At 40.5% G+C, this 14,209-nt stretch overlaps 1 protein-coding gene across 1 annotated transcript in view; it reads left to right on the plus strand.

The window, feature by feature from the left end:
- The window catches only part of CCDC91 (coiled-coil domain containing 91), a gene marked incomplete at its 3' end in the record, with an annotated part of 54,452 nt that overhangs the window by 28,798 nt on the left and 11,445 nt on the right, over positions 1 to 14,209 (plus strand). The window contains exon 7 of the mRNA XM_015828059.2: positions 4,662 to 4,769. Coding sequence (XP_015683545.2) covers positions 4,662 to 4,769 — 108 coding nt within the window. The remainder of the gene's footprint in view (positions 1 to 4,661; positions 4,770 to 14,209) is intronic.

Raw genomic sequence — 14,209 nt, forward strand, 5'->3', positions numbered from 1 at the left:
TAGTCCAGCCCCCTGCTCAAGCAGGAGAACCTATACCATCTCAGACAAGTGGCAGTCTAGTCCTTTCTTAAAAACCTCCCGTGATGGAGCGTCCATGATTTCTAGTGGCAAGCTGTTCCATTAGTTAATTGTCCTCACTGTCAGGAAGTTTCTCCTTAATTCCAGGTTGCTTCTCTCTTTGGTCAGTCAACTGTTGTTTCTTGTCCTTCCCTCTGGTGCTTTGGCGAATAATTTGACTCGTTCCTCTTCTTTGTGGCAGCCTCTCAATTACTCTAAACTTGGGTGTTTTCTTGCAGATGTTTTATGACCCAAACTGGGTAACATCGTCAGTGCTAGCATCATGCATCATGACTAGCACTGAGGACGTTACCTAGTTTGGGTGATGGATTCGTCTGCAAGAACACAACGGAGCTCAGACACAACCAAGGAGTCCTAAGTTCTGGTTGTGTAACTCCTGGAAGAAACTCAGCAGTCTCTGTTGGTGAGGAGCTGTTTTATAGGGCATTCCTGTAGCAAGATTACCACGAGGAAGCTAAGAAACGGCTTGAGGTCCACCCTTAAGATCTGTCCTAGGGATGGTGGGTGAGTATGGATACTTTCATTCGGAGAGCTGCATAGCTGGGGGACAAATGATTGGGGGACCTACAGTGGCAATGGGAAGGCAGGGGGGGGTGCTCTAGAAGAGGCTGAGGTGTACATTCAGATGTAGACGTGACAAGGACATTCACATGTACTCAGCGTTCTAGTGTGTACACGCTTGCTTATATACATGCATGCTTCTTTTCAGTTGAGTTTTATTTCATTCAACAGAAGTCTTCCTACTTAGCGAAGTCCTTGACGTACGAGCACCATTGAGCTGGAAAAATTCTGTTGCTGGGAGAGACGGTTGTTACGTGAATTTTGCCCCATTTTACGACCTTTTGGGCCCCAGTTGTTAAACGAAACACTGCAGTTCTTAAGTTAGTAACACGTCTTCCCCATTGACTTCGCTTGTGAGAACAGGACCCCAGAACACTGCGACCGTCCTAAGTAGGAGTCTGTTGCCAAGCGTCTGAATTTTGGCCGCGTGACCGTGGGGATACTCCAGTGGTCGTAAGTTGCTTGTTTCGGTGCCATTGTAACTTTGAATGGTCACTAAAATGAACTGTTGTAAGTTAAGGACTACAAAGCTTCCAAAGAAACGGGGAAGGTTTTCCAAAGACTTCAACTGGACTTTGTTTTATCTTGAAGATGTTTTTGCTTTTCATCCAAGAAGCTTCTTCAGCTCTGACTGAAGGGTGGAGAGTGGAAGGATTCTCTCCCATTCAGTCGGAAGGGAAGAAGCTTCTTGGATGAGAAGCGAAAATGTCTTCAAGGAAAAAGTCCAGTTGAGTTTTGAAAGTCAACCGTGATCTGGATGGCCGAGAGTCTCCAAAGACATCTTCCATTAATTGGAAGCCTTGCAGAACAGCCTAATTGGATTTTGAGGGGTCTCACTTTAGGCCCTCTCAGATCGGAACCGGTTGAGTTTTCCTATCGGCTTCTGATTGAAAATTAGAACAAAAAGTGAAATGGAACAAATAACCAATATCTCAGGGGCTGCCCCAGAGAAGAGGGAGTCAACCTCTTCTCCAAAGCACCTGAAGGTAGGACAAGAAGCAACGGATGGAAACTAATCAAGGAGGGAAGCAACCTGGAACTAAGGAGAAACTTCCTGACAGTGAGGACAATTAACCAGTGGAACAACCTGCCTCCAGAAGCTGTGAGTGCTCCAACACTGGAAGTTTTTAAGAAGAGACTGGACAGCCATTTGTCTGAAATGGTATAGGGTTTCCTGCCTGAGCAGGGGGTTGGACTTGATGACCTCCAAGGTCCCTTCCAATTTTCTTCTTCTTCTTCTTCTTCTTCTTCTTCTTCTTCTTCTTCTTCTTCTTCTTCTTCTTCTTCTTCTTCTTCTTCTTCTTCTTCTTCTTCTTCTTCTTCTTCTTCTTCTTCTTCTTCTTCTTCTTCTTCTTCTTCTTCTTCTTCTTCTTCTTCTTCTTCTTCTTCTTCTTCTTCTTNTTATTATTATTATTATTATTATTATTATTATTATTATTATTATTATTATTATTATTATTATTATTATTATTATTATTATTAGATTTGGTTCATTAGTTCCCAGCATGCAACATATTGTAATCCGTGGTTGTAAGCCATGGCTTCGTGGTTGCAGAAGGTGAGATGGGAGGAACCCCACCATCCAGCTAACAATATAATATATAACAATATAATATACAATACAATACAATATATAATGAACTGTAGGCTCATAAACAAATCCTATTAGCAACTGGGGGGGGGAAGCACCAGTTTTGAAAACATGCTTACATGCTGCTCAGTCCTAAAGCATTAGCTCTAATCTGAGAATATAAAAGAGATTTTTTTATGATTAGATTTATTTGTTTTCCATGCTGTAAGGAAAGGTGGTGTTGACATTGCCCCAAATCCGTGGCTCTTGGCCCAGAAAGGTCCAGTCTGACTGGAGGAATAAGGCTGGTTCTGTTCCATGATCTAGTTTAGGAAGTTCTTCCTTCTGGGGCTGCCATTCGCAGCCCCCGTCCCAACAGAAAGACACAACAATAATAAAATATTCTTCTTGATTTGGTTTCACATCGGGACTGCCTATGCATAGCAATGTTAGGAGACATTGCATGAAATTCCTAACTGTGAAGTTGGTGTTTATGGGAAAGAAATGTCTGGTCCTAATTTGTTAAAATTGCTGTTGTGCTTTGATTGTAGGGTGTTTGTGTTTTTTTAAGGGTTTTCTTTTTGGCTTATCATATCCCTTTTTTTAAAAAAAAAAATTGGCTTTCGTTTAAAAATTGGCCAAAGCCTTGGAAATGTCTAATTTGAAAATAGGATTAGTGTATTTTTAATAAATAATAATGCAAATAAAAAAAAATGAAATGGAAGAATCGGCTTAGTCGTGAAACGCCCCAATAGTTTCCAACGTCCAATTATCTTTTTTTTTAACTGTGGCTGTGGCTTGTTTTGTAATAGTAATTCGCCCTTATTTTAGACTGACAACATTTTTGTTGAGAATGTTGACATTTGCTAATTATATTAGTTTATACTCCTAAATTATCTTCTGTAACTTTTTAGTTTATTCTGTATAATACACAGTGAAATATTTTGGGGGAAGTATTTTTGTTTTGTCAAGCACTCCTTTGAACTGTATATATATATGTGTATATGTATATGTATATGTATATGTATATGTATATGTATATGTATATGTACACACATATACTATAATATAATATAATATAACAACATAACATAATATAATATAACATAACATAACATAACATAGCATAGCATAACATAACATAACAAACATAACATAACATAACATAACATAACAAACATAACATAACATAACATAACATAACATAATAAATACAATACAATACAATAAATATAATATATAATATAATATAATATGTATAATATATATATAACATATAACCCGAATAACTAAAGACCTACATTATATAACAGTTTATATATATACACATACACACACACACATATATATATATATATAACAATTATATAATGATATTTGAAGACATAATGACTTAAGAGGAGAAAAAAACAGTTCCAAGCATTTTAGTATATTTTAGGCTGTTGTTTGTACAACAGCATGAACCATTAAAAATTAGTTAATAACTTGTTTCAAATGTTCTACTTATGTGCCCAAGCCTACCAGAATTTTGGTAGCACAATTGCAAGTTCAAACTCTTTGGTTCGCCCATGTGTTTAAACCTTGGCGCTTGCGCATCGCGCCGTTCCTGTCGACAGCTTTGGGAAAGAGCGAAAGGGAATCTTACACGGATTGTTGGTAACAAGGTTGTGTGCCACTGCTGTGGGAAGTGTGTGAAAAACTGGTGAAGCCATCCCTCGGCCGAAGGACGTGGGAGAACACAGCACGAATTTCGTGATGAGTTCCCCCTCTTTCCCAGAGTAGAGTAGACCTCCGCGCCACGCATGGTTGAAAACGTTTTCATCTTTTTGCGTTGTTGTGGTTTTTTTTGTTTTGTTTTAAAAAACAGGCTGATTGGGCTGCTGCAGTTTAGATTTTCAGCTCTGATTCCTGATCTCTTTTGAGTTGGAGCGAGAAGCGTTTTGGGGGCATGTCTTCTACATTTTCAAGCCAGTCATAATTTCCATCTGTTTTCACTTGACTTGTGGTTATGGAGATCCTGCTCGGCCCCTGGGATCTCGCCGTCTCTGCTCAGAGGATGTGGAGTTTTGTCAGCCAGTGAAATATGTCTGACTCTCCTCCTGCGAGCCCAACCTCTCCGTGTCGTCTTGGGTGGTCCCAGGAAACTCATCGAGAAGTTGAACAGAAAACTCTTCACTTTCCCTATCGGTTATCCATCCCTTCAGTGGAAGAGTTTCATAAGAAGCAAATTCTCCAGTTGCAGACTTCAATTAGGCTCATTAACACCCCTCCTCTTAAAAAAATGTCTCCTGTTCAATCTCTGGATGTCCTTTAATGGGCAACTGGATTCAGGCTTGCTTCTCTAGTTCTGTAAAAAGTGTGTGTGTGAATTTATTTTGTTGGTTTTTTGGGAGGGGGGGAGAGGAAATCACAACAAGCCTGGCCTGATTGTCTGCACTTTGCTTTGTTCCAGGCCCTGCTGAAGGTCGTGGTGGACGAACGGGAAAAGTCCTTGGAGAAGCAACATGTCTCTGCGGTGGAGAAACAGGCACAGAAATGCGAAGAGCTGCTCAATGCTCAGGTAATGCCCGAGCTGATTTACAAAACGGCTCCTTCCAAAGTCAGAACAAAAGCTTTCCGCCTTCGGGGTTATCTGATCCTTCACCAACCTTCACAGCAGTGGTGGGATTCAGCCGGTTCCCACTACTTTGGCAGAACCGGTAGCTAATTTTTGGTTGCCCAGGTCCAGAACGGATTTCCGGAAGTCCACACAGAGAACCAGTTGTTCACCTATTTGAATCCCACCACGGTAGGTAGGTAGGTAGGTAGATGATAGATAGATGATAGATAGATAGATAGATAGATAGATAGATAGATAGATAGATAGATAGATAGATAGATAGATAGATAGATAGAAAGAGAGATGGATAGATAGATAGATAGATAGATAGATGGATGGATGGATGGATGGATGGATGGATGGATGGATGGATGGATGGATGGATGGATGATAGATAGATAGATAGATTAGATAGATTAGATAGATAGATAGATAGATAGATAGATAGATAGATAGAAAGAAAGAAAGAAAGAAAGAAAGAAAGAAAGAAAGAAAGAAAGAAAGAAAGAAAGAAAGAAAGAAAGAAAGAAAGAAGTGGTTGGGATTCAGCCAGTTCAGCAGAACCGGTAGCTAATTTTTGGTTGCCCGGGCCCAGAACGGACTTCCGGAAGTGGCATCCACACAGAGAACTGGTTGTTCACTTATTTGAATCCCACCACTGTAGATAGATGATAGATGATAGATAGATAGATAGATAGATAGATAGATAGATAGATAGATAGATAGATAGATAGATAGATAGATAGATAGATAGATAGATAGATAGATAGATAGATAGATAGATGATAGAGTGGTGGGATTCAGCCGGTTCACACCACTTTGGCAGAACCAGTAGCTAATTTTTGGTTGCCCAGGCCCAGAACGGACTTCCGTAAGCAGCATCCACACAGAGAACCGGTTGTTCACACATTTGAATCCCACTACTGCTTCAGAGCCATTGATTTTTTTTTAGCTGAAGGGTCCACCTGCATTTTTCTCCAGTGCAGTGAAACCATCCTAAATACGAGTCAGCTGCCAAGCATCTGAATTTTGGTCACATGGTCCTGAGGATGCTGCAATGGTCTTTGACTTGTACACATTTGACTTGTGCAAATCAAGTAGTCCTTGATTGGCAACATTTTATGAAGGCAGGACAAGGAGCAATGGATGGAAACTCATCAAGGAGAGAAGCAGCCTAGAACTAAGGAGGAGAACAATCAATGAGTGGAACAACTTTCCTCCAGAAGTTGTGGATGATCCAACACTGGAGTTTTTTAAGAAGAGACTGGACAGCCATTTGTCTGAAATGATTTAGGGTTTCTTGCCTGAGCAGGGGGTTGGACTAGAAGACCTCCAAGGTCCCTTCCAACTCTGTTATTCTGTTACGATTTAGTGACCTTTCAAAGTTACAACCACACTGACAAAAGAGACTTATGACCGTTTTTCACACTTACTACCGCTTCCGCATTCTCAGGGTCACGTGATCAAAATTCAGATGCCTGGTAATTGACTCATAATTATGACGGTTGCAGCGTCCCCCTGTGATCGTAAATCGAGGACTGCCGAATCCTGTAGGCCTCAAGCCTTATCAGGATTGCACAGGGAAAATATCCATGGTAACAATTCAGGAACACATCCGGATTCCAGGTCAAGGGGGAATCCAGCCTCGCATCCACAGGCTAGATGGCTTAATCGATGAGTGCTAGCACCTTGGATTGCAACCCAAAACAAACAGCCATGTGTGTGTGGGGGGGTGGTCAGCTATTTTAGAAGATAAGCAAAATTTTGTCCCAAATTCCCTGGCAGTGCCCTTCCTGTTAGCAGGGAAGTCTGCCTAGGGCACAACTGTGACTAAGGCTGGCGACCGAGTCTACTTCTATTCCATCTTACTGAAAGGTCTTCTGTAAAAATATTGATGGACCAAAGACATGTCTGTATCAGGGATGACCGTGGCTTATGGAAGATTACAAGTTGGAAGGAAGAGTAAATGAATGAAGATGGTGGGTGGATGGATGGATGGATGGATGGATAAGGGGAGGGAAGGGAAGGAAGGAAGGAAGGAAGGAAGGAAAGAAGGAGGGAATGGGGGAGGGAGGGAAGGAAGGAAAGAATGAAGGCAGGAAGGGGAGGAAGGAGGGAGGAAGAGAGGAGAAGGAAAGGGGAGGAAGGGAGGAAAAGGGAAGGAGGAGGGAGAGGGAGGGAAGGATGGAGGGAGGGAGGGAAGGAAGGGGGAAGGGAGAAGGGAAGGAGGGAATGAGGAGGGAGGGAAGGAACGAAGGAGGAAGAAAGGGAGGGAAGGATGGAATGGGGAAAGGAGGGAGGGAAGGAACGAAGGAACGAAAGCAGGGAAGAAAGGAAGGAAGAAGGAAGGAAGGAAGGAGAAGGGGGAGGGGAGGAAGGGAGGAGAAGGGAGAAGGGAAGGAGGGAATGAGGAGGGAGGGAAGGAACGAAGGAGGAAGAAAGGGAGGGAGGGAAGGATGGAATGGGGAAAGGAGGGAGGGAAGGAACGAAGGAACGAAAGCAGGGAAGAAAGGAAGGAAGAAGGAAGGAAGGAGAAGGGGGAGGGGAGGAAGGGAGGAGAAGAGAAGGAGGGAATGAGGAGAGAAAGGGAAGGGAAGGAAGGAGTTGTGTGTGTCTATGCAATGAAGAGAAATGGGGAGAATATAACATTGAATGAAGGTGGTCCGATCTTATAGAGTTGATGAATACATGCAGGGACCTGCAGAGGGGGAGGGGGAGAGATTAATTACATAAATTCAAAGGGCTAAATGTAAGAGAGAAAGTATGAACGTATGAAAGTAGCAAAAGAAACTAGAATGAAAATAAAACAACCTTTAGAAGTGTGTGTCCTGTTTGAAAGGCTGTGAGAAGACAGGTTAGTTTTGGATAGAAAACATGGAAGGAGGGTATCAAAATTGCAGGGATCAGAGCAAAGAACATTATATTACCGTGGTGCCAGGAAGTATGTTGAGTTATGCAAATGGCGATGGAAAATATGAAGGGGAGTGAAGGGGAAGAGGCTGTGGATGAAAAAAAAAAACAGACTTAAGAAAATGATTGCTGAAAATCGTGAGGATGAGAGGAAGGTATCTTATAATGTTTGAAGAGGAAAAATAAGACATTTCCTAGGAAAATTGGCAAAGGGGGTCACAAGCAAAAAAAAAAAAAGAACCGAAAAAAGCAAAGGAAATGCTAAGTCTTTTTAATGGGGATTTAAAAAAAAAATTGGAGGTAGATGAAAAGAGCTAAACAAGGAGCTTTCAGCAGAGTTATTAGAATTAAAAAAAGAAAGTCATGACTGAAATGAGTGAATAATGAAAAGATGGGTGAATAAGAAGGATATGCTGAAGGTAGAAATGAAAGGCGGGCTCGTCAACGTTCGCCTCAAGGAAGAAGGGATGAAAGGGCGTATAACGGCCGTGAGAATTTTGAAAAACGACAACTCTCCAGGAGTGCAAAATAAAATATTATGTGAAACGCTTGGCAATTGGACCCATTTTACAGATAGTCCTCGACGTACAAGTGACTGAAGTTACGACACCGAAAAGAGAGACTTAGAACCGTTTTTCACACTCAAGACCATTGCAGCGTTTCCATGGTTACACGATCAAAATTCAGATGCTTGGCAACTGGTTCGTGCTTGTGACGGTTGCAGCGTCCCGGGTGTGTGTGTGTGTCACGTGATCCCCTTTTGCGACCTCCTGACGATGCAAAGTCAGGAGCCAGATTCACTGAACGGCGGTCTGAGTCAGAACTGAAGAAGCTTCCTGCAGGAGGAGTGAAACATCTTCAAGGAAAGGAAGCCCAAATTGCTTCTAGAAAAAGCGCCTTTGGGACACCCGTGACTGGGATGAACGGAGAATCTCCATAGACACTTAACCACAGCATTGCTGGCTGAGGAATTCTGGGAATTGAAGTCCACAAGTCATAAAAGGGCCAAGTTTGAAGACCCTTGCTTTATACGAAGGCTCTTAAAGAGACTCAGACCCTGCTGAGTCATTCGCCTCATTACATTACATCTTACATTACATGTTGGTTAGCTGTTAAATCAATACCTTGACATGTCTTAGCAGCAAAAATGTCTTCGCAGCTAAAAGGAAGAAGCCAGACCTCACTGTCTCCCAGATTCAGCATCACAAAAAAAATGGATTAATGATGGAAGCCTACAAGTTATTATAGGCTTATTATCATGTGAGTTGCCCGGAGCTGGTTTGGAGTTGGGACTGAATGAAATTGAATTAGTGGAGTGATAAATAGCAGTGGGAATGCAGACACTCAGAGAATTAATTAGGGTGAACAAGTCTGAGTGTAGATAATTAATTGATTCTGAGTCACCCTGGAACTGTGACACCAGCAATCCCAGAAGGAAACTAGGAATAGAAAATGCGCTGATTCTCAAAATGGAGTTTCATTCTTCCGCCTTTTAATCCTCAAGGAATTTTATTGACGAACATTCTTGACCAGTAAGTCTTACTAAGAATTGTAGCATGGACAGTGTTTTGTTTAAAAGACTCCTTAAAAAATGGAGACAATAAGAAGAAATATAAATATAGCTATAATCTTGTCTCATTCTCTGAGGATGTGAGCCTATGACATCATCATGACTCTGGATCTGCCCTTTTGATGCTGACAGTTGCATATGCATTACCTCAATGGATTGAAGACCTGATTAGAATCAGAATAGAATAGAGCTGGAAGGGACCTTGGAGGTCTTCTAGTCCAGCCCCTACTCAAGCAGGAGACCCTATACCATTTCAGATAAGTGGCTGTCCAGTCTCTTCTTTAAAATCTCCAGTGATGAAGCACCTACAACCTCTGGTGGCAAGATGTTCCACTGGTTAATTACACTCACTGTTAGGAAGCTTCTCCTTAATTCCAGGTTGCTTCTCTCCTTGATTAGTTTCCATCCATTGTTTCTTGTCCTGCCTTCTGGTGCTTTGGAGAATAAATTGACCAATTTACATGTGCTACTAATTACATGTGCTACTAATGATCAGATTGCCTATAGATGTAGATTTTGTGTGGATAAGTACATTGAAATATAGGACTCATTTATACAAATTTCAGTAGATTAAAAAAAAGCATCATAGTTATAAAAATGTATTTATGCGCACACAGATATACAGTATATCTGCATAATGTTTGCATTAGATCATATGATAGTTATAAGTGTATTATTATTATTATTAATTATTATTACACACACACATATACAGACACACACACACATATACAGTATATCTGCATAATATTTGAATTAGATCATTATAGTTAATCAAGTGTATTATACACACATATACACAATATATCTGCATAATGTTTGAATTAGATCATTATGATTGTTATACAAGTGTATTATGCACACACACACACACATATATATATACAGTATATCTGCATAATGTTTGAATTAGATCATTATGATAGTTATACAAGTGTATTATACACACATATATATACACAGTATATCTGCATAATGTTTGAATTAGATCATTATGGTAGTTATACAAGTGTATTATACACACATATATACAATATATCTGCATAATGTTTGAATTAGACCATTATGATAGTTATATAAGTTATTATACACACACATACAATATATCTGCATAGCATTTGAATTAGACTATTATGATAGTTCTACAAGTGTATTATATACACACACATATATATACACAGTATATCTGCATAATGTTTGAATTAGATCATTATGATAGTTATACAAGTGTATTATACACACATATATACAATATATCTGCATAATGTTTGAATTAGACCATTATGATAGTTATATTTATTTTATTTATTTATATTTAAATTTATATGCCGCCCTTCTCCCCATGGGACTCAGGGCGGCTCACAGCATATTAAAACATTGTACAAAAAGAAATTTTCCCCTGCTAAAAACCAATTAAAATCCAAATATTAGTAGCTGTGGCTCTTTAAAATTGTTTAAAAATTGTCCCTATTTAAAACTCACACATACAATATATCTGCATAGCATTTGAATTAGACCATTATGATAGTTGTACAAGTGTATTATATACACACACATATATATACACAGTATATCTGCATAATGTTTGAATGTTTGAATTAGATTATTATGATAGTTATACAAGTGTATTATTTCTCTGCACACACATGTACAGAACATCTGCAAAATGTTTGCATTAGATAATTACATATAACATTATAAAAGTGTACTATTGTAACAACACATTAAACTCTATTTTTATTTTTTTTCCCATTGTATTTTTTTCACCTATTGTTAAGCCCTTGTTATGTATGTTTTTGATTATGTATCTTTGTGTTTTCTGTTGTTGTTTTTTTCCCTCCCTTTTTCTGTTACTATTTTAAAAGTAATAAAGAATAAATAAATAAAAAACATATGCATTATACCAATGAGATTAAGGCACGGAGCTGAAGCTGTATTTAATATAGCTATAAAAAGTACATTTTTAAAAACCCTTTTTGGCATGATGCTTTGTGGTGAAGCCATTGTTTTTTGAAGAAGATACCGTTTGTTTATTTGGAACTTAGTGCTTGTAAACATAGATTGTAGAAGTTGATGGACTGGGATTTAAGTGACCTGTTCAAATGATTTGGGAAGGGGGGTGGATTTACCCATTCTTGGTAAATGGATTCTCTGAAATAGTGTGACTTCACAACCGAGTTTCTGAGTGCATTTGTGATGATTCCTCAAACACAGACTTCATTTTGGAAAAATGTACCTGCCTGCTTATGAACATGATTCAATCTTTTTACATTATTTTCTTTGACTCACATTCCAGGAAATAGAATTTTTTCTCTCTCTTTCTCTCTCTCTCTCTCTCTCTCTCTTTTTTTAAAAACAAGAATCAAGGAAAACCACAGGGCTGTATTTATCTTTGACTCGACATCAAACATTTTCCTCTGGAGCAATTGCTCGAAACAGCTAGCAGGAAAAAAATAACCTGTGTCTGAACTTTTGTTTTGGGTTTCTTTTCACAATGTTTTTTTCTTTTCTTTTTTTTTTTACTTCTTTTTTCTTTTCCATAGGCAAAAGTTGTCTCAATTGATTTTTTTCCCCCCTTCTTGAGCTTGGACCTGTTGCATTTTCCAGCTTAACTGTAGGAGTTTTCAGCTGCGTTGTTTTACGTACTGGATGTGCAGTTTTACTGCATAAAAAGTTACCCGAGAGAAGGAACTAGCAGTTGAATTAGCAGCTTGGTCTGAATGTAGCGTAGCTGAAACCATCAACCATACAATGTTGTTGCTCACGACAATAAACAGTAGGAGACAGTCTCCTCGTTGCATTGTGCCTTTCTCCAATCCAGCCAGCAATAGCAGCCAAAGGACGAAGCTGGCAAGGAAGAAGATCAAGTCAGGACTTCACTGAGTCTCATCCTCACCTCCACATATTTCTCGAAACGGCATTTATTTATTTTATTTATTTTTTAAATTTATATCCCGCCCTTCTCCTTGCGGACTCAGGGCGGCTAACAACCGGATAAAAAATACAAAAATATCAAACTACAAATTTAAAAGTTAATTAAAAGGGAAATATTAATAATTGGTCTAATTAAAATTATAATTAAAACCCCCTCTAAAAGTTTTCCCCTAGGCCAGTCCCGCAAGCTGGAATAACCATGTCTTAAGGGCGCGGCGGAAGGAAGGGAGATCAGGGATCACCTCCTAGTAGCTTTAATATTCCTTGTGGTGGCAGTTCCTTTAATTGTCTGCAGATAATTTCTTTGTCCCGAATCTCGTAGGCTGAATGTATCAGAAAAAAGAAAAGGATTGCTCTGTACTGTGAATTATCTTATAGATCCGCCCATAATTTGGTACCTTTGAGAATAATCCGTGTCAGAATTTTTCTTCCTACCATATATATAAAGACTCCAAACTAATCATATTGGATAAACTCTCCAATGAGTCTTTCCAGCTATCCAGATGCTGCAACAGAAAGACACTGGCCATGATGATGATGATGATGAGGAGGAGGAGGAGGAGGAGGAGGAGGAGAAGGAGAAGGAGAAGGAGAAGAAGAAGAAGAAGAAGAAGAAGAAGAAGAAGAAGAAGAAGAAGAAGAAGAAGAAGAAGAAGAAGAAGAAGAAGAAGAAGAAGAAGAAGAAGAAGAAGTTGGAAGGGACCTTGGAGGTCATCTAGTCCAACCTCCTGCTCAGGCAGGAAACCCTAGACCAGTGGTTCTCAACCTGTGGGCCGGGACCCCATTTGGGGTTGATCGACCATTTCACGGGGGTCGCCAAGCAAGGCTGTCCACCATTTTTTTTGTCCGCCATTTTTTTTGTCCGCCATTTTTTTCCCCTTTTCCGGCGGGTGCCTTACCTCCCTTGGGCTGGGTCAGCTGGTGGTTGGCCTGCTCCGTCTCTGCCGCTTCCCACATACGCCTTGGCCGGCGCAGGGGGCGGAACCATGCGTGCGCGGCGCTCCCGGGCAGGGAAAGTCCTCGACTTACGACCGGTTGGGTAGTCCTCGACTTACAACCGGTCTAGTCCTCGACTTACAACCGGGTTAGTCCTCGACTTACGACCGGTTTAGTCCTCGACTTACAACCGGTTGGGGTCGCGGCATTAAAAAGGTTGAGAACCACTGCCCTAGACCATTTCAGACAAATGGCTGTCCAGTCTCTTCTTAAAAACTTCCAGTGTTGGAGCATTCACCGCTTCTGGAGGCAGGTTGTTCCACTGGTTAATTGTTCTGTCAGGAAGTTTCTCTTTAGTTCCAGGTTGCTTCCCTCCTTGATTAGTTTCCATCCGTTGCTTCTTGTCCTGCCTTCAGGCACTTTGGAGAATAGCTTGACTCCCTCTTCTTTGGGGCAGCCCCTGAGATTGTTGTAAAGTGGTATTAACACTTCACGTGATCTTGATTCTATCCCTCTGTTCATGCAGCCCAGCACTGTGTTGGCCTTTTTGGCAGCTGCAGCACACAGCTGGCTCCTATTTAAGTGATTGTCCACTAGGACTCCGAGGTCCCTCTCACAGTTACTACTATTGAGCAAGGTACCCCCTAGACTATACCTGTGCATTTGATCCGGGGTGCCTGCATGTCCTTGGATGTTGTCCCTTCATCCCTTGTTGTATTTCCTTGTTTTTGAGAGATGAGACTGTGAGAAGGTTGGAAGGAGGAAGGAAGAAGAAGAGAGAACCCAAGCTATGTTGACATTCCTAAGCTCCACTTTTTGTGTTGAGCAGAAAGATGGAGATCTGAGGAAGCGGAAAGTCCCACGAGTGGTGCATTGGAGCAGATGTCTCCGGCAAATGATTTCCAGCGTCCTGTTTGGCTACTACATTTGAGCAAATTTCATTCCTTCTTGGAATCATTGTTTGGCCTTGCTTTTTCAAGTGCATCAGTCATCCTTCCAACTCTACGGCCAATTTCCGGTGCCGTGATTACAGTTCTCAGCTCGGTACATT

The sequence above is a fragment of the Protobothrops mucrosquamatus genome, unplaced genomic scaffold (assembly GCF_001527695.2).
Source record: "Protobothrops mucrosquamatus isolate PMUCROS unplaced genomic scaffold, P.Mucros_1.0 scaffold4194, whole genome shotgun sequence".
Taxonomy (NCBI): domain Eukaryota; kingdom Metazoa; phylum Chordata; class Lepidosauria; order Squamata; family Viperidae; genus Protobothrops; species Protobothrops mucrosquamatus.